A 20026-nucleotide genomic window follows, 5' to 3' on the forward strand; every position below is an offset into this window, starting at 1 on the left:
CTGATTCAACATCCAGAGAAAATCTATCAATGGCAAGGTTCATTCTTTGGTATGCTGTGTTGCAAAAGTCATCTAAGATTAGATAAACAGCATTGGTGACATCTTGTGGTACAGGCTTTGCAAACTTCATACGGCTGTTCACAATGATGCTTCCATTTCTGAAGTTCAGGATTTCAAGGTGCTTAAAATCAGATAGATTGGACTGCAAATAAGGAACAAGCTGGAAAGAAGCACACCAAAATTCAGATGTAAAGCTATATTAATCTCCACATTTTATGCTTTCTATTGCCACTTTTCCCCAAATTCCAACGTTATTCCTAAAGAGATTATTAAACTCGACAAACCATCAAATTCCTTGTGATGAAAATGAATGTGGTAGCAGAGTGAAATATATTAGATGCAGTGTATGTGGAATTCAGGAAAGCCTTCAGTAGAGTACTAAATTAGGGTAATATTATAAATAGTATAGGGCAGGGAAGCCATTGGATTAATAATTGGTTGGAAGAAAGGGAGATGAAATTAAAAATTAGGGGTAGAATTTTAGAATGAATGGAGAAAGGAAGTAGAAGCCCAGATGATATAGCCCAAATAAAGTTTTAATTTGGTTGCAATCAGCCTTTTTGAATTATACCTAAATCAGCAATATATTTTATTATTTCAAAGACCAAAATAACTGCAAAGTAATATGGATCAATTAGGGATTGGACAATTATTGCTAGATGTAGACTCATACAATCAAGCAGCAGGGAAACAGGTCCTTCGGCTCAACCCATCCATCCTGACCAAGTTGTCCCATATAAGCTAGTCCCATTTGCCCACATTTGGCCCATATCCTTCTAAACCTTTCCGAACCGTATACCTTTCCAAAATCTTTTAAATGTTGTTATTAAAACCTACCTCAACTACTTCCTCGAAAGCTGCCCCAAATATTTGTATTAAGCATTTACCCCCTCACCTTAAACCTATCCCCCCCCCCCTCATTCTTGATTCCCCAATCACGGGGAAAAAAGACCCTATCTATTCCCCTCATGATTATGTGCACCTCTAAAGATCATCTCTCAGCCTCCTGAATTCCAAGGAATAAAATCCACATGTGCTCAACTTCTCGCTGTGACTCAGGGCCTTGGATCCTGGCAACATCCTGGTAGATTTTCTCTGCACTCTTTCCAGTTTAATGGCCTTTTCTATAGCAGGGTGGCCATGACTGGTCAGGATCAAACCCAGGTCTCTGGCGCTGTAAGGTAGCTATTCTAGCTCTGCATCACCGTGATCTACTCTAAGTATTAATCCTCAGCCAGCTTGGTGACATTACAGACATTACTGGTTTTCCTAAAGCCTTATTACACTGTACATCAGAAACATGTTAGCTCTTGCCACAGAGATTGCTAGAACTTTGTGACAAGCATTTTAGGGTCCCTGAAAAGCAGTAATCTTAGCACTGACTACAAATTCTGGACCATAATTTGCAGATTTGAAATGGTAAACTTACAAGTTCCAGGAATCGCTGCTCTAAAGTTATGTACTCATGTGAACTTTTGTTGAACAGGTCATCTGAAAAAATCATATTTGTAACACGCAGGCTGAAGAAGACTATCAGTGCCTGCGAAGATGTATGACTATCACTTGATCCAGGTTGATCTGTTGGTGCGGTAGCACCATATTCTCTGTAGCCAGTTGCCATTTCTTCATCATTGTTAGATTCTTCGTGAGGATAGATTATGTCTGAATGATCCAGTTCAACTGAGATATCTTGAACCTCAGACCACTCTTCATTATCCTGCGATGCACTTTGAGATGATTTGACCTCATTGTGCTCTATAACAGTAGCGTCACGGGGCTCCAAAGTAACATACCCTCCCACCACATCCCATGTGACAGACGGTATGGCAGTGGGTTGCACCGCTGCAGATGTTGCCCTGGGGTTTAAAACCCAAATGGTTTCATTAGCAGAATTAGCACCATTATCAGGTCCGCTGTATGCAAGAGACGTGTTGGCAATGTACTCAGAATAGGGCACTCCTGTAGTTGATCGAGTACCACGTTCAACGACTGTAGAACTATCTGTGTTCTGAAAGACAGGATTGTTCAATCCAGTATCATTAATGTTGGATAACACAGTGTCTACTGCAGCAGGTATTTTGCTAAAAAGTTGCACGTCATTTGGTAATTCTGTGTGTTTCTGGATCATATTTGAAGAATCCAGTATTGATTGAGCCATGGAGGAGGAATCAATGCCCAGTTCCGTGGGCGCCCATGGTGATGCAGAGAGACCACTGCTAGTGGATAACTGCTCAGTGGTCAGTTGCTCCAGGTTGGAAACTGTTGTAAGGAATTGCTTAATGGGGCCTGTGGTGGTTGTCTCTGCTGCCTCATCTTCCGCAGGCAAAGAGTTTATCATTGTGTGCCCTGTGGCGGCTGATGCCAATATTTCTTGCTGTATGGTGGCCAACTCAGTTAACATGTGCCCTTTGGCATAAGATCCTGCGGCAAACTGTTCCAAGATGAATGAATCAGTGGCTTGGTTTCCTTTGGCAGATGTCTGTGCTCCAGACGGTTGCACGACAAAGGTTTCTGTTATAGCTTGACCTTTTGTAGATAATTCAGTGACTGGCAACACTGCAACCAAGTCATTTTCAGCTGCTTCAGATGTTTGCATTGTTAATTCTAGTACATTTTCTGGCATCCATTCAACTGGGGCTTCTTTAGTTATTGCCTCTGCAACATGAGATATGATTCCAGCACCAAAACCTGAAGCTGCTTCAGTTGACCAAAGTGCATCTGCTTCATTTGAGATGATTGTGGCCATGCCTACTGCAGTTGGATTAGTAATCAATCCCTTGATATTAACGTCGGATTGATTTGCATCATAATCCATAGACAAATCATCCTGAATCTTCACACCTCTCGACTGATTAGAAGTGCTATCCTGTGTCCCACTTTGTGGCTTGTTGGAAGAAACTGTTTGAGAAGCTATCGTAGACCAGGACCACAAATATTCTTCTTCAATCCCAGAACCAGATTCGGAGTAAAAAATGGTACCTTTGTCAAAAATGGGCTGCTTTATTATACCGTCAGATACAAGGATCTGTGATGTGAGGGGATCGGAAGTCTCTTCAGTTTTTTCACCAACATTAATTGTTGTGGTCACATCTGTTCCAGATGGTGCGAATACTGGGAACTCTCTGCTGCTTGGCAGTGGCATTGTCTCCTCAGATATACTTTGCGGCTCCAAAGAAGTTAAAGTGACAGGGGAGGCTTCTGCGTTCCGCCATCTTTCCTCGATTGTTTGGACAGACGGCAGATCAATAATCGTTGAATGGAATTGTCCTGATGCTTCATTACTCTCCAGGTATTGTCCGTCTTCATCCTCTTTGTTTGAAAGTTCTATAGCCAAAAGCATAAATTCACAGGATTTAAGAATGTAGTTAGGTTAGTTCTGATACACCATACTATTCTACACTTCAGTGATAGGCTGTGGACCATAAGTGATCTTGCAGCTGGCAGCTTTGTCTTAAATCTGCTGATCCCACAAAAATAACATGGGTGCTTAATACGTTGGAAGAATTGTTTAAATTGATGAGAGAAACAATTGTCAGATACTGGATGAGGCACTTTATTGGGGAAACTCACAAGTGGAATGTGCCACTGGGAAATTTATTTTCATCCCTAACCTGAAAGGCTGAGCCTTATGTTGAGATTGTGATCCCTGGGTCTACATACCCTTGCTCAAACAGCTTGGCCATGCTGTCTTTAATCCTCTGTGAGTTTTGACGGTGAATGAAAATTGGCATGAATATCACAGCTGTGCGTATCAAGGTTGAATGAAGTTGGGCAAACTGCTTGATTTGATGGGAAAGGTTAGATTTCATGGGATTTAAACCAAACAGTAAAGTTGATAAATTAATTAGTCATAGGAACAGAAATAGGCCATTCGGCCCATAGTCTACTCCGCCATTCAATCATGGCTGATCTATCTTTCTTCCTCAACCCCATTCTCCTGCCTTTTCCCCATAACCTTTGACATCCCTACTAATCAAAAACCTGTCAATATCCGCTTCAAAAAATACCCAATGACTTGGCCTCCACAGCCATGAATTCCACAGATTCACCACCCTCTGACTAAAGAAATTCCTCCTTGTATCCTTTCTAAAGGTATGTCCTAGCAAGGTAATGCTAATGTTAGATATTGTTCACTTAACTTTCTCAAACAATAGATCTTAAAAACATATATGTCATATGTTAATGCACTAAGAAAATGTTATCACACAAATGTGTAAAATCTATATTTTATGTAGATAGAGTTTCCAAAGTTTTGTACTCACAGCCGCCAACAACAACATATGACAATTTCATTCACGTGATCCCTGAGGGGGTATTCTGGCAGAAATGCAAGTTACCATGCAACATTACCTAGTGTTATTGTCAGCATGGGGCACCACAACAGATTAGCAGAGAGGGTTTTCAGAGTTCCATCCATTCTGCCCTGGTCGTTGTCAGGAATACTTCATGGGTCGGATCATGCTTACAGCCAGCCACTGGCTCCATACAGACGTACAGCTGGCTGCAAGGCCCATATCAGCACACAGCCGTGCCAAAGTATACAACATGCTGGAGGTTGGGTGACAATTCTTGCACTCACCACTGAGTCTATAGTCATCTAGCATGGAAACAGGCCCATGGACCTGTTGAATACTGGTCAATCATCATCTACCTACTTATACCAATTCTTCATCAATTCCATTTCATTCTCCCCACATTCCCACCAATTCACCTTAGATTCTCCGAAGGAGGGTTCGGACACGAAACATCACCCGTCCTTTTTCTCCAGAGGTGCTGCCTGACCTGCTGAGTTACTCCAGTACTGTGTGTCCATCTCCCATCACTAAATGCATGAGGAGTAATTTACAGTGGGCAATTAACCCTCCCCCCACACATCTTTGGGATTTGGGAGGAAACTGGAGCACGCATGGAAAACCCATATGGTCAGAGGGAGTACGTGCAAACTACATACAGACGGGTGCCCAATGTCATGAGTAAAGCAGCGGTAGAATTGCTACATCACAGCGCCAGGGACCCAAGTTCGATCTTGACTATGGGTGCTGCCAATGGAGAATTTGAACGCTGTCCCTTCTGATCACATGGGTTTTCCTGCACAACCCTAATCCTATTTCGACCAGAGAATACTATGGTTCACTCTTGCAATAACATGGGCTTGTTTTTTTTTTAAATTGTGCTTTGCACCAATGTATTGATTTTTGCAGAGTTTTCGTTCTAATTATTGTCTTGCAGAATTTTGTGTGTAATTAATGTATAATTTATGCATGTTTTTGTGTGTTTGTCTATGTCTATGTGCATGTAATGCTGCTGCAAGCAAGATTTTCATTGTACCTGTACCTCACTGTACTTGTGTACATGACAATGAACTTAACCTGGTTAAACACAAACTGGCCCAGCAACAGCGTAGAGCTTTCTATGTTCCCCAGTACATCTAGGTGGTTGCTTGGCTAGAGAGAAAGCACACAAAGACACTAAAATGTAAATACCTATTGTCTGATCTTCCAGTTCAATTTTAATGCTGTTTAATGCTTCATTCATTGAATGCTCTGTAAAGGAAAAAATCCAATGGAACAAGGTTTGAAATTTTGTTTCTGCAGAATTTGAGCATCAGCATATTTTCCAATTCCAAGTATAATGATCATAAGTAACAGCTTTTACCATTAATAAAATGAAGGGTCTCTGGATTAAAAGTTGGCGATCCATTTCCGATTAGATTTTCCTTATGCAAGGCCTCAACTATGTAATTCCTAAAGTCAGTAATTGTGTACGCAGCTGTAGGTTGATTTTCAGTTTCCAGGGGAAGGTCATCTTCCATGTTTTCGGAGTTTAGGTTGATGAATTGAAGTGTTTCATTTGGTATAACGCCAGTGTTCACATCGAATGTAACAGTGCAGTGAACTGTCACATTACTACTACTACTCAGGATGAAATAAAAATAAATAGAGATTAACGGAGCACAAAATTACTGCAAATATGGATTAATAATCAGGATATGGTGGGCGCAAACAATTTCTATTTACATAGAGAAGATATTACCAATGAGCTCAGAGCATGTAAATAGAGTTTGTGAGCTTTAGAACGTAATTTGGAAATTGCTAATTTACATAGTTGGGGAATTTGACAGTCGGTGATCTGAGATTAACATGATTTTCAGTTTGCTGACATTCAAGTCAACACATTATTTCGGGTCAACACAGTAACTCAGCGTGTCAGGCAGCATCTCTAAAGAAAAGGAATAGGTGACGTTTCAGGTCGAGACCATTCGTCAGACTGATAGTCAGGTGAAAGGGAAACGAGATATATAGACGCCGATATAGAGAGATATAGAACAAATTAATGAAAGATATGCATAAAGTAACGATGATCAAGGAAAGGTGGAGCCCACAATGATCCATTGTTGGCTGTGGGCTAAGAGGCCCAAGCAAAATATGAGGAGCTGTTCTGCCAATTTACATTTGGCCTCACTCTGACAATGGAGGAGGCTCAGGATAGAAAGCGGAGTTAAAGTGTTTGGCAACTGGGATATCACGTAGGCCAAGGCGCACTGGGCGAAGGTGTTCAGCAAAACGCTCACACAGTCTGCATTTGGTCTCGCAGATATATAGGATTCCACACCTAGAACAGGGGATAAAGTAGATGAGATTGGATGGGGTGCAAGTGGCCTCTGCTTCACCTGAAAGGACTGTCAGGGTCCCTGGACAGAGTCACATCTGCAGTTCCTTCCTACACGTTATATTTAGCAGTTTTACAGAGTGGGGTGGAGACAAGATATGGGCATAAATAATGCAACTACCCTGTGGACACAATAGACCATTCACATTGCAGCCGTGAAGAAAACCATTCTTCACTCAACTCTAAGCTAAAAGAAACGGTTGATTGAATTGCAATGTCTCATTGATTCAGTTGCAAAAAAATGAAGATTTGTAATTAGGTTAAAAAATAACAGATCTAACTAATTTCCAGATGCTTATCCGATTTGACAAGATTTCTCCAAACAATCTATCCTTTTATTTCAAAAGCTGTCTGAAAATTGCTCTTTTGAATCTTTGAGGGGATCCAACTTTTGTTATCTTTTTGCAAAGTAATACTACACTTTAAAATCTTTCTATTGGAAAGAATTCTCGGCCAAAAATTTGGTTAGATGATAGAGCATGCCTTGATCTGGCTTTTGCCTTAAACACAACAAAGTCAAGTATATTAGACAGCAAATCCCAGCATTCAGATACCCAACAGGCACATTTCAGTTGGAGAACTTTCATGAGGATATAATATATGGACAACTGCTTTATAAACACAGAAGATAATCATTTAAAAAGTGCATAAATCTATTAACTGAACTTACTCCAAGATTTGCAATGGATAATGTGTGTATATATATTTACGGCGATATTTTAGATTATTTTACCTGTCTGGATTCTGGCTTTTCCTAAAATAGAAATTAAAAACATTAATATTAGATTTCAAAGTATTGAAATGTAAAATATTAAAATTGTAATAATTTACCCTGATTATTTTTAAAGTTGAAAAATTATTTTTATTAAGTGCAGGTGGGATAAGAAAATTACTTAATACATTTAGCAGATAAGCTTATATAAAAATTAAACAATAAAATAGCTTGTAATGAGACTATGAAATACTCTATGTTATGGTATAATACATTTAGTTGCTTGGCTATATAAGTCACAAAAAACACCAAGTAAACACCCACTTCATGTCAGGATCACTCTTCAAATTTATAAGCTATACATTAAACGATACCCAATGCATAGTACTTTACGTTTTACAATTGTTCCCAAACCTGAACTCCAAGATATTAATTGTTTGATATCCTGGGAATTTTCCAAAGATATTTTCCATCTGAAATTTAAAAAAATATGTACAATGAAAGCTTTAGATTTTGAAAAGAACCATTTGGAATATAGAAACAGGAATTAATTTGAAACAGTGTTACAGATGAGACTGCCCAATGGGCCTAATCAGTGATAAATTACTATGAATAAGGCTCCATTGGTAGTATTTCACCCACAACTGCAGCTTCACTCAAACAGAAACAGAAAACACTGGAAATTCTCAGCTGGTTGGGCACTAGTGTTGAGTAAAATACAGAATCAATGCTTTAGGGGATCTGCCTATCGTCAGATGAAATATTGACTAAGCTTCTCTTGACCATGGACATTGCTCGACTTGATGTTTATTTTTAGGGCTACATCTTTTTATTTCTGAATTCCAGCATAAACAATATTTTGGTTTTCAATTGTAGGCCCATGTTCCAATCTGAACATCTCGATTAATAATCCGGTGCTGGCGCTGCATTATCAAAGGTGGGATCTTTAGACAAATGTGTGCAGTTTTGGTCTTTAATTTGAAGAAGGACATTCTTGCTATTGAGGGAGTGCAGCGTAGGTTCACCAATTCACCGGATGGCGAGACAGACATACGATGAAAGAATGGATCGACTGGGCTTATATTCATTGGAATTTAGAAGGATGAGAGGAGATCTTATAGAAACATATACAATTCTTAAGGGATTGGACAGGCTAAATGCAGAAAAAATGTTCCCGAAGTTGGGGGAGTCCAGAACCAGGGGTCACATTTTAAGAATAAGGGGTAGGCCATTTAGGACTGAGATGAGGAAAAACTTTTTCACCCAGAGAGTTGTGAATCTGTGGAATTCTCGACCACAGAAGGCAGTGAAGGCCAATTCACTGGATATATTCAAGTGAGAGTTAGATATAGCTCTTCGGGCTAACGGAATGAAGGGATAAGGGGAGAAAGCAGGAATGGGGTACTGATTTTGGATGATCAGCCATGATCATATTGAATGGTGGTACTGGCTCAAAGGACTGAATGGCTTACTCCTGCATCTATTTCCTATGTTTCTAATGCATTAAATAGAATGTTAAATTCCATACACTGAGGTGAATGTTAAAGATCACATGGCATTACTTTGAAGAAGAGAGTGGTAACTATCACTGGTATCACTGAACCTACCTATCCCTCAATCACCTTAGTAAAACAAACCATTTGGTCTCTATCACACCACCGTCTGTGGGAGCGTGTGGATCACAAAATGACCTGGAGTACTTCCCACAGGAGAGCAACTCTTTGTTGGTTTGGATCCAGCTGAGTTAGTGAAACATGCGACACAAATTCAAGTCACTCAATATTATCCGTACAGGCAAAGGTCTTCACTTCTTACTTGAAGTACCAATGCGTCAAGAAGAATCTTTCTAATTGTTTCATTCAGGCAGATATTCAGATTTCCTGGAACAATGTGACAACATTGGACTAACATGAAAATCAAGCAGAACAACAGACGTAAAGGTCAGGAATCACGCACTACCCTGTGGCAGAAGTACTTTAGGTTCATGATTCATAAGCATTGTAATTAAACTTTAAGTCTGCATCTGGATGATTGGAGCAAATTCAAATCATTATTTTTGTTACATACAATGCCACCAGCCAGATTTAATACAAGTATTAGGCTATATTGCCAACCTCGTAAATGTACATGTGCAAATGAACAGATTTTCTGGTGACCTATGTATACCATCCAGACTCTGCGTCAGACTTAAAGCATTCACTTCACTTCTCCATTGTATGACTTATTTCAACATCCACTGTTACGCTTATGCCAGCATAGCCTAGGAAAATAAAGGTAATATGTTGCACGCATGTGTGCATTTATTCAAAAGTAACAACAAACTTGAGGAAACTTTTCTTCCTCCAAAGTAGTGATGATTTATGTTGCCCTGGGCTTTAGAGCACTGAAGGAAATAAGTAAATAGGGCAGCCATGTCAGTCAACAATGTGTGTGTTTGTTTACAGACTTTTATTCTATGAATCCTGCTGAGGTTGAACTGCCTTTTGCTGCTATATTTAAAAGATAAGCCTATTCACGTTGTTCTTAACCCACCCATCTAAAGTTAGAAAATAAAATGACTCCAAAATAGTGGTAGGAAATAAGGTAGGGAATATGGAAGGAATTCACACACTTTTATTGTTCAGTGAAGGCAAACTAATTTGATAGCTTGTTTGCATCTCTCAATACATTTTAAATCTGGGTCACTAGGCCCAGTTTGCACCAAAACAATGATCTAAACTACAAAAATAAACTACTAATTGATAAAAACTTTCCTCAAATGAAAAAAATACAATATAGTTTGACTATTATTTTCTTCTAGCTTATGTGAAAGAAGACATATGACACAACCTGGAATCATTGAAAATCCTCTTGGAGAGCACCTGATTAACAGAATGGTGGTCTTCGGCTTGATATTTTATTTAAGATGAAATACTTTGTGGTGTTTTTCAATGTTGTTGTAATGTTTGTCAAAATAAGTTGATTACAATAAATGTCACTTCTATCAGTCATTGTCTTGCAGAACTAATTCTTTAATTTAGTTTAGAGATGCAGCGAAGAAACAGGCCCATCGAGTCCGCGCCGACCAGCGATCCCAGTACTAGCAACACTTCCCTGCACACACTAGGGACAATTTATAATTATATCAAACCAATTAGCCTACAACCCTGTACGTTTTTAGAGTGTGGGAGGAAACCGGAGATCCCGGACGAAACCCACGCAGGTTTTGGGGAAAACATACAAACTCCAAGAGGCTTTGATGATTCCTTGAATCCTCCATTCATTTGGTATGCTTGAAAAACAGTGTCTGCTTTGAGAATCTGATGTGATGCATAGAAATCCCAGGGCCTGCCTAAGGGGGCTGACTGAATGCAATGAGAGCCTCAGTGATGGGAATGATAGCCTGGGAGAGAATTACCTTGGTAATTATGCCTGTGGATGCAGAGAATTTTACAAGAGAATATTGGTGATATCTATCTGATGTCTAGGTAGTTCAAAATTCACAAACATACTGGAAGGCAGAGATAGCTGCTGTCCAGTTGACCAATGTTTGAGGCCTTGATCTCCAAACACTTTTCCCCTCAGTTGCCAAATGCTGCATGAATGTATTGGACATGATGCCGAATTTGATCATCAATATCTGCCTTCACTGGGAGGTGACTCATGAAATATGGGAAGTGGTCATCATTTCTCATCATAGACCTTCATTGCTGGCGGGTGGTGCTATACAAGGGTCAAGTTGGGAGAAGACCTTTGCCTTGCAGATGTTGAGAGTAAAGGGCCTGTCCCACTTACGTGTCCTTGGCACGCAGATTACGCGACCTCGTGGTCGCGTTGAGGCGCACGGGCATTGTATGGCCGCGAAGGCCCGGTCCCACTTAGAAGCACGGAGGGGTATGTAGTTGTGTGCGACATCGCGTGGGGCTCCGAAATGTTTGTAGTGATCGAAATCTTTGCGTACCAACAGCCTGTCGCGGAACTGACGGCCAAAATGGGACAGGCCCAAGACCCTGGCGCGACGCAACGTCTCACCTTCAACAGCAGCAGAAGCAGGCAAACGATCGCCGAGCTCGGCCTGGGGCTCACGGCCGTTGCAGTCTGGATCCGCCCCCACTTCTACTCTCAGAGCGGGGCCAAGAAAATTGAAGATGGCCACAAAATGCTGGAGTAACTCAGCGGCACCGGCAGCATCTCTGGAGAGAAGTAATGGGTGACGTTTCAGGTCAAGACCCTTCTTTTCAGACTGAAGAGTCTCGACACGAAACGTCACCCATTGCTTCTCTCCAGAAATGCTGCCGGTCCCACTGAGTTACTCCAGCTTTGTGGCCATCCTCAAATAACATCACGTGGTCCAGACGGCTGTGCATACGCATGTAATCGCGCCCGACCTTCGCTCGACCGTCTCGGCTCAACGCGACCACGAGGTCGTGTAATTTGCGTGCCAAGGACACGTAAGTGGGACAGGCCCTTAAGGCTCAATTGTCTGTGAATTTGTTGATGATTACTCAAAACTGTAAGCCTGCACACGTGTTATCTGCCTACTGCAGCTCCGCAATTATAGTTGGGGTAATCTGGGTCTGGAGAGGAGGCGATATATGTTGAACAGTTTTTCATTTGACTTGGAGTGTGATCTTCACTCTAGGGTGAAGCATTACAGCAAGAAACATTGACAAAAGTGTTGGGCTATAAAGTTGGTAATAACAAACAGAGAAGCAGGAATAAGGCCATTTAGCCCTTTGAATTGTTCTGTCATTTATGTGTGATCTTATCGCAACCTGATTCCCATCTACATGCAGAAATTTGATTATTAATTCACAGAGTTTTTGTTTATAATATGTTATCTATGCGTATTGTGTTTACAGGCCTGTTTTGCTGCTGCAAGTAAGAATTTCACTGTTCTGTTGTCGGTACATTTGACAATCAAACACTCTCGACTCTTAATCTTTCACCTACTTCCTTTTCTGGTGTCTATTGGACATCAGCCTTAAAAGTATTCATGGACTCTGCTACCACCACCCACTTTGTGGAGGAAGTGTTTCAAAGATTCTCAACTTTATGTGGTAAAAGCATTTCACCTCATCTCTGAATTAAGTTGGTGACCCAGTGACTGGTGGGCTAGATTTTCCCACAAGAGGAAACGCATCATTTTCGATTCAACAAAAAATTCTCCTCACCAATGTAAGAATTCTAATTTATTTTAAGATTTGTACCCAACAATAGGTAAAACACCCCCAAAAAACAAGTTTATTTTAGTCTAATTAAACTTAGTACAGCAAGTTTCTAAGGTTGCACCCAACTGCACTCATGTGCTATAAAGATATGGTGTTATTATTATTTCAAGCACTTACCTTTCTACCCAGCATGAGCAGTGCCGTTGGATGTCAACTCATTCTAAGATCTCATTATGTACAATATATTGTGGTTGTTGTTGCTTATAAATTGACTAAGTTTAATACTAACATTGATTGGCACAGACAACCACTTTTCCAGGCTTTCATTCCAGGCTTTCATTAAGTTTACCTTGGCATGGACATGATCAGTCAGTTTCTGATAATCCCACATAGCTGGATCAGAGAGTTCCTCTCCAGTATAATTCTCCCCAGCAAGCTGGATAAAGAATTCCACAATTTGATTTGATGACTTCTTTGTAACTTGTTCAGTTTCTCCAGGGGTCTGTGAGGGTGTAGGAATAAATTACCAAAATGCAGAAAATTATTAATTACTATCTGACCCAACATAAATCAAACTACCCCATATATTTCTGACATGAATACAGAGGAGATATTATAACAGAGTAAAATAGAATAGAGATACTTGAACAGTAAGGCTAGTCTGATGACATGCAGGACCCTCGGGGAGCGGATTAATAGAGAACATTAGTACACTGTGCTTTATTATCTGGAACCTGGATTTAGTCCAAGGCAAAATTAAAGAATGAAAGTCGGCTTTTTCCGATGTCTCCAAGTACCAATCTGAAAAAACCTTTGGAGAAATTCTAAGGCATTCTTAATGGGGATAGGCTCCTCAGCACAAATTGGCTCTTTGGTCTGGAATTAATGTGGACAACGGTGTCAAGGTCATTGGAACATAAATTATTTTTGCTGTTGCCAATGTAGAACAATGTTGCCACCCCAAAGTACTAATTATGCTGCCAATGGAATATTAAAATGTATATTGTTTTTAACTGAAGGTCATTTGATTATCATCTTGCTGATTTTTGGATAAAATATGCCATTTTCCCCTACAAATTAGCATCATATGGAACATAATCCTGCAGCATCCATTTAATTGAAACTTTGCTGTTCATAGAAGTCCAATGAAAGGTCCCATTCCTATTATGCAGCAAAACTCTCAGTTTATTGATGTTGGTTTCCATGTCCTTACATGAATCAAAAAGAGATATAATAATGCATAGGATAATATAAAATATAATGTATATATTATCAAAAGAATAATATGATTATTTTGTTCAATAATATATGAATAAAATAATCATATTATTTGATATAATGTGTGGCAATAATAACGTATTTCCAACTACATCAATGACAAACAAATTTGAATCTAAAATGGGGATATAAAACAGATAAGCTGGTGATCATCTGATAACCTTCATCTACCTAATGAACTTAACCACCACTAGTTCCTGTGATCTTGTTTGCATACTTCCACTGGTCACAGGCCTCCAATCAGAAAAACAATCCTCCACAACTACCTTTTGACTCCTTCCTCTAAGCTAATTTTAAATTCAATTGGCTAGATCACCTTAGATCCAATGCGCTCTAACCTTCTGCTCTAACCTAATCAGCCTACCATGCGGGCCCTTGTCAAAAGCATTGCCAAAATCCCCTCTCCTCTATTACCTGCACCTCCATCACATCTGCAGCATATATACCCTGGAATATTGAGCTGCCAGTGTCACCCTCCGCTCTGCCATTTTTCGCTCTAATATCCTAGTCCCCCAAGCCAATCCATGCCAAGTTCATCTTCCATACCTGTTGAAGTCAATGCAGTTTAAATCACTGATTTTTCCCCTCTCTTTATCATGTACCCACCAAAATCCAATTCTCCCAATCTCTCATCTGCCTCCTATCGAGTTTAAACCCTCCCGAGTAGTACTAGCAAACCTCCCTCCTAGGATATTTGTCACCCTCCAGTTCAAGTATAAACTGTCCATGTTGTACAGGTCACCTCTCGCCCAGAATAGATCCCAATGATCCAAAAACCCAAGACCCTGCCCCCTACACCAGCTCCTGAGTCACGTATTCATCTGGTCTATCCTGCTATTCCTGCGCTCACTATCACATGACACTGGAAGTAATCCAGAAACTTCCACCCTCGAGGTCCTGCTTTTTAACCTCTTTCCTGCCTTCCTATATTCACTCTTCAGGACCTCACTGCTTTTCCTACCCACTGATGTTGACAACGACCTCTGGCTGCTCACCCTCCCGCATGAGAATATTCTGCAGCCAATCTGAGACATCCTGGATCCTGGAGCCAGGGAAGCCATACACCATCCTAGAGACCCATTTGTGGCCACAAAATCTCCTGTCTGTCCCTCTGACTACAGAGTCTTCTAACCACTGTAGCGTTGTTCAGCCAAACCAGATAAACTTCACAGTTACCACAAATATGAAAGCAACAAACAACAACAAAAAGCTGAGAAGCTTTCAAGGGCTGATCAAATTTGTGTGTTTTACATCCCTCACTTGTCAGAACGTATGATAAACCTGAGGGAATTAATAAAGTTAAAATTATTTTAATTAATTAAAAGAAGGCCTATGGTCAAAATACCATGAAACAAGTTTTAACAAACTGAAGGTGGCAAAATGAGCCACTCAAAGAGAAAATGAAAATCTAATGAAGACTTGAAGCAGCTTTTGTATAAGTTGGCTGGTCGATAGCATTTGCAGACACATTTGTAGAAAGAAATGACCTGGTAGAGGGCACACAAACCATTGCAATTATAGGCAGAGGTCCGGAGGCAATACGGAGGGAGGAACAAAAAGAAAAAAACGAATTCTGAGCAAAGTTGATAGATAATGATTGTTTGTCCACAAATCCTGAAAAGACGCAGATTAGAAAACCACAGATACCACAAATCAAAGGAGGAGGGAGGTAGAAAGCGAGAAACTTTAGACCAGTTATCTGTCATTGAGAAAAAGTTCAAAATCTTAACGAATTCTTAAGGAACATTTATTTAATTATAAAACACACACAAAAAGGCGCTAAATGATTTCATGAAAGGGATATTGTGTTCATGCCAATTTATTGGGGATGTAGCAAGGAAGGATTGGGGGAACTAATAAATGTAGTGTATTTGGTTTTTCAGAGGTATTTGATAGGATTACTGTGCAAGTTATGAGCTCACTGTGTGGAAGAAATATATTGACATATATAGTTTGGCTGATGAACAGAAAGAGAGATTGGTTAATGGGTCTACTTCAAATTGGTAAAATGGAACTAGTGAGGTAACTACCGGGCTATCTCCCAGGGTTTGATTATTTACAATTCGTATTAATGGCTTAGATGATGGGACTGGATGCACATAACCAAATTGGTTGATGATAGAAAGGTAAGTGGGAAAACGTTGTGAGGAAGACAAAGAGTCCACAGAAGGATTTCAATAAATTAACTCAATGGACATAAAGTCTTCAGTACAGACTGAGGATTATTGTTCAAATGAGGACACTATGGTCGGTTGATTCATAGAGGGGTCTTGGAGTGTATGAAACGTAGAAAGGTAACATGCAGATACAGCTAACAATTAGAAGACAAATAAAATATTAACCTCTATTTCAAAGGGATGAAATTTAAAATTAGATGAGGACTAGCTACAAATCTACAGTGTATTGTTTTTGAAAGGGGTTGAAAGGGTAGATACTGAGGAAATGGATTTATGAAACTTTAGAAACTAGATACATCAACCACAGCAGGCATAGATTTAAGGACCCTGCTAAGATCTGGAATCATCTGTAAATTCAGCAGTGCGTTACTAGTGGAGTGAGAGATTAGGTGTGCTGGTATCTGACCTCCAGTGTTTTGATGCTAGTCCTTTCATTGTGGTGCTAGCCCCTTAGACCCAAAGCCCCATTGGATATCAAAACACTGTAATGGGAAGGAAATATACACTGCAGCCACACACAAAAGATATGGACGGATAAAATTGAATATGGGGCAGAATGTACAAAAGCCAGAATTGCATTTTTGGCCATGATATTGAAGTCAATTTTTCATGCCAATATGTCTGAATTTATTACGAAGAGCACAATGGCTTCAAGTAATGTTGGCAATGGACCACCATTTACAAATGATACTAGACTAAGTGGGACCCGTTGGGAGGGCTGGTCCCCCAATGCAATATTCCACCTCTCCACCAATTCCAATATTGCTGGCCAGTTGGGGGGGGGGCTTTCTGAAACGCTAGTATGGGTGTTGTGGGCCGAAAGGACTGGTTTCCAGAGGGCTAGCATGGACATTGTGGGCCAAATGGATTCTTGGGCTGGCAGCTCAGTCACTCAGGCCTGGTGGGCTGGCAGCTCAGTCACTCAGGCCTGGTGGGCTGGCAGTTCAGTCACTCAGGCCTGGTGGGCTGGCAGTTCAGTCACTCAGGCCTGGTGGGCTGGCAGCTCAGTCACTCAGGCCTGGTGGGCTGGCAGCTCAGAAACTGCCAGAAATTCTGCCCAAAACAGGTGAGAGACTGTGTGAGAGAGAAGGGGGAGAGGGTGGAGAATCAATTTTAGACATTTTTCATATTTTTCTGCAGATCACAGCAATGAAGGAGGAAAGTCTATCCTGGCCTGGATCTCACAGGGAGCAAATGAAGGGAGGGAGAAAAATACTGGTGTGAGGTTTAATACTCGCAGGGGAATACTTACTGATGGGCCGAAGGGACTCCTCCTGGGCCAGTACAGGCCTGATGGGCCGAAATGGCTTAAAAAAAAAAAAAAGGATGAAAAATCTCAGTGAAAGGCACTTTTTCTGGACTTTTTCTGGCCTGGCACGGGCCTTTTGGGCCAAAATGCTCCTCCTGGGCTAATATGGGCATTTTAGGCAAAATGGACTGGTTTCTCGGCTAATAGGGGCCTTGTGGGCCGAAATTAGTGGTTTCAGGCAGGCCAAACAACTCATTTCATTTCCATTTCATTTCAAACACAGGGCAGGCCAAACAGCTCATTGCATTTTCAATTCACTTCCAATTCCATTGCAGTTTCAAGCACAGGACAGGCCAAACAGCTCATTGCATTCCATTGCCATTGCAGTTTCAAGCACAGGGCAGGCCGAACAGCTCATTGCATTTTCATTTCACTGCCATTGCTATTTCAAGTTTCAAGCCAAACAGCTGATTGCATTTTCACTTCCATTGCCATTGCAGTTTCAAGCACAGGGCAGGCCAAGCCAAACAGCTCATTGCACTTTCACTACACTTCACTACACTTCCATTGCCATTGCAGTTTCAAGCACGGGGCACGGGGCAGGACAAGCCAAACGGCTCATTGCACTTTCACTAAGGGCTTACAAATCATTTATTGCAAGTACATTGCAAACTCACAGTTCAGTTGATTCACAGCCTAGAATGAGAGTCATGCCCTCTCTCTCACGATCTTGCAGAGTGACTGAGTCATGTGCAGGCATCCGGGGTTTTATAGTCCTGCCCGCCCCCTCCGGAAGGGGTGTTACCACCATCGCGGTGATTGACAGGCAAGAGTATCTCAAGGTTTTTTTTAAACACTCATATCTTTTTTATTTTTCATCGATGGGAAAAATCCTCGGGGCCTGCTCAGTGGAGGAGGACTGTAAGATGGCCAAAATCATAGCAACATATGGTAGGGTTTTATCTAAAATTAATATACAGTGCAGACTGGAAGTGGTCAAGATGAGACTTTTAATCATATAGATTAATGGGACCTTTAGCTTTTGAATTTGCAATTTATTTATTCTGTTTATCTTCTGCTGAGATACTGTTAATCTTTAATGGTTTTGAAAATGCAATGCTAGTGAGATCGGACCTGGGCAAGGATCCAAAACTGTTAACATTCCTTTGATTACCTGTTCTCTGCCGCACAATTCTATAGACCTCAATATTGCGGCCAAAAATGCAATTCTGGCTTTTGTGCTTGCAGTCCCATGTTCAATTTTGTCAGACTGTCTTTCATTACCTCTGTAGTGTATATTCACTTCCCAATAAGGCATTCTTAAATCATGGTCTAGAGCGATGCTTATTCTAACGCTTTTCAAAGTCAGGGATGGATGATAAAAGACCATTTGCCATATCATGATTACAGACACTGAATAAGCTTTTCCATTCAAGCCCAGGCATGCTGCAGATAAAAGAGATGGCCATTAAAGATTGTGAAGGCACTGGCTTGTCTATCATCCTCACTGCTACCGACTTGGAGAAAGGCAAAAAGCAAGGACAACATAACTGGTGGTATATGGCATTTTGGCTATTGCCATTTTACCTATTCCTCTTTTTAAAATGAATTACAGGTGAAAATAGGTCCTTCAAAATCAAAAGTAGTGAAGTGCAAAGTCTCTGTCCACAAAACCCTAAATATATTTATTTTCATTCATATTAATGATAAAAAGTCTGTGAATATTTGTTGAGTGCTTATTTAAAGTAAATAAAAACACCTAACATAATAACAAAACTGAATTTATATATTTCATTCTGTTTTATAATAATCTTCCATAATATTACAAGAATTAATCTTTAGTGAATGCCTTGAAAGTATTGTTTTCAAGTATTGCAAGCTATTGAACATCTCAAAATACAGAGTGTACACAAACAGGCCATTCAGCCCACCTTGTTTGTGGTGGCTGCGACAGTCTTGCCAATGTTCAGCCAAGGTTCCTTTCAAAGCACCGGGTGAAAAAAATCTTGAGAAAGAGCACATTTCACACTTTCTGTAGATTAGTTGCTTAGCAGTGCAGATGTAATTCCTTGTAATATCAATGCTAATGAAAGGGTAGTGTTTGAAGCAACTTGAAGGGATGTGCAACGCCAACTTTTAATATATATTCTAGCTTTTAAAACATCCCCAGTCTTTGGCTATAATCAAAGACTGATAAACAGAACATTGTAACGTGTTTATTACCCTTCATCTCTCTAAATTCCAAATTATAACATTAAAACAATCTGGTAAAACAAGACTTACAGTGTTCTCATTTCCTTCTACTGAGATGTTAATACCATCAATGGAAATTCTTTCAGCAGCTAGAATAAAATATTTTTCAATATTTAGAGCTTTTGAAGTCATTAGCCCATGAGTATTATTACATAACTCTAGAAATGGTTCAGGAAATAAATATACATCAAAAGCAAACAATTAAGATTTTTCTATAAGATGAATATGTCAGTTGATCAGAGATTCATAGAATGACATGCTATATACATAGGTGGTGGCAATTTGGTCCATTTGTGACTGTACTCATTAGATTCAGTCCCCTGCTCTTTCCACATGCCATATACATTCAACGTATGTATGTTTTCCTTCAAATATTTACCTAATTCACTGAAAATCCTCATTCTGATTCTGATTCTTTTGACAATCATCTTTAATCTAGCCACTTCCACCAGAAACTTTCTCCTCATTTATTTCATCA

The 20026-nt window shown here is 40.2% G+C and overlaps 1 protein-coding gene across 1 annotated transcript in view; it reads right to left on the reverse strand.

Annotated features, from left to right (window-relative positions):
• Window positions 1-20026, reverse strand: part of impg2 (interphotoreceptor matrix proteoglycan 2) — a 70612-nt gene that overhangs the window by 30858 nt on the left and 19728 nt on the right. Inside the window, exons 8-15 of the mRNA XM_033033500.1 lie at window positions 19579-19706; window positions 12941-13093; window positions 7835-7914; window positions 7463-7561; window positions 5716-5972; window positions 5544-5603; window positions 1490-3384; window positions 1-220 (exon numbers count right to left, since the gene is read on the reverse strand). Of these exons, the coding sequence (XP_032889391.1) occupies window positions 1-220; window positions 1490-3384; window positions 5544-5603; window positions 5716-5972; window positions 7463-7561; window positions 7835-7914; window positions 12941-13093; window positions 19579-19706 (2892 nt within the window). The remainder of the gene's footprint in view (window positions 221-1489; window positions 3385-5543; window positions 5604-5715; window positions 5973-7462; window positions 7562-7834; window positions 7915-12940; window positions 13094-19578; window positions 19707-20026) is intronic.

The sequence above is a fragment of the Amblyraja radiata genome, chromosome 14, assembly GCF_010909765.2.
Source record: "Amblyraja radiata isolate CabotCenter1 chromosome 14, sAmbRad1.1.pri, whole genome shotgun sequence".
In the NCBI taxonomy this organism is placed as follows: domain Eukaryota; kingdom Metazoa; phylum Chordata; class Chondrichthyes; order Rajiformes; family Rajidae; genus Amblyraja; species Amblyraja radiata.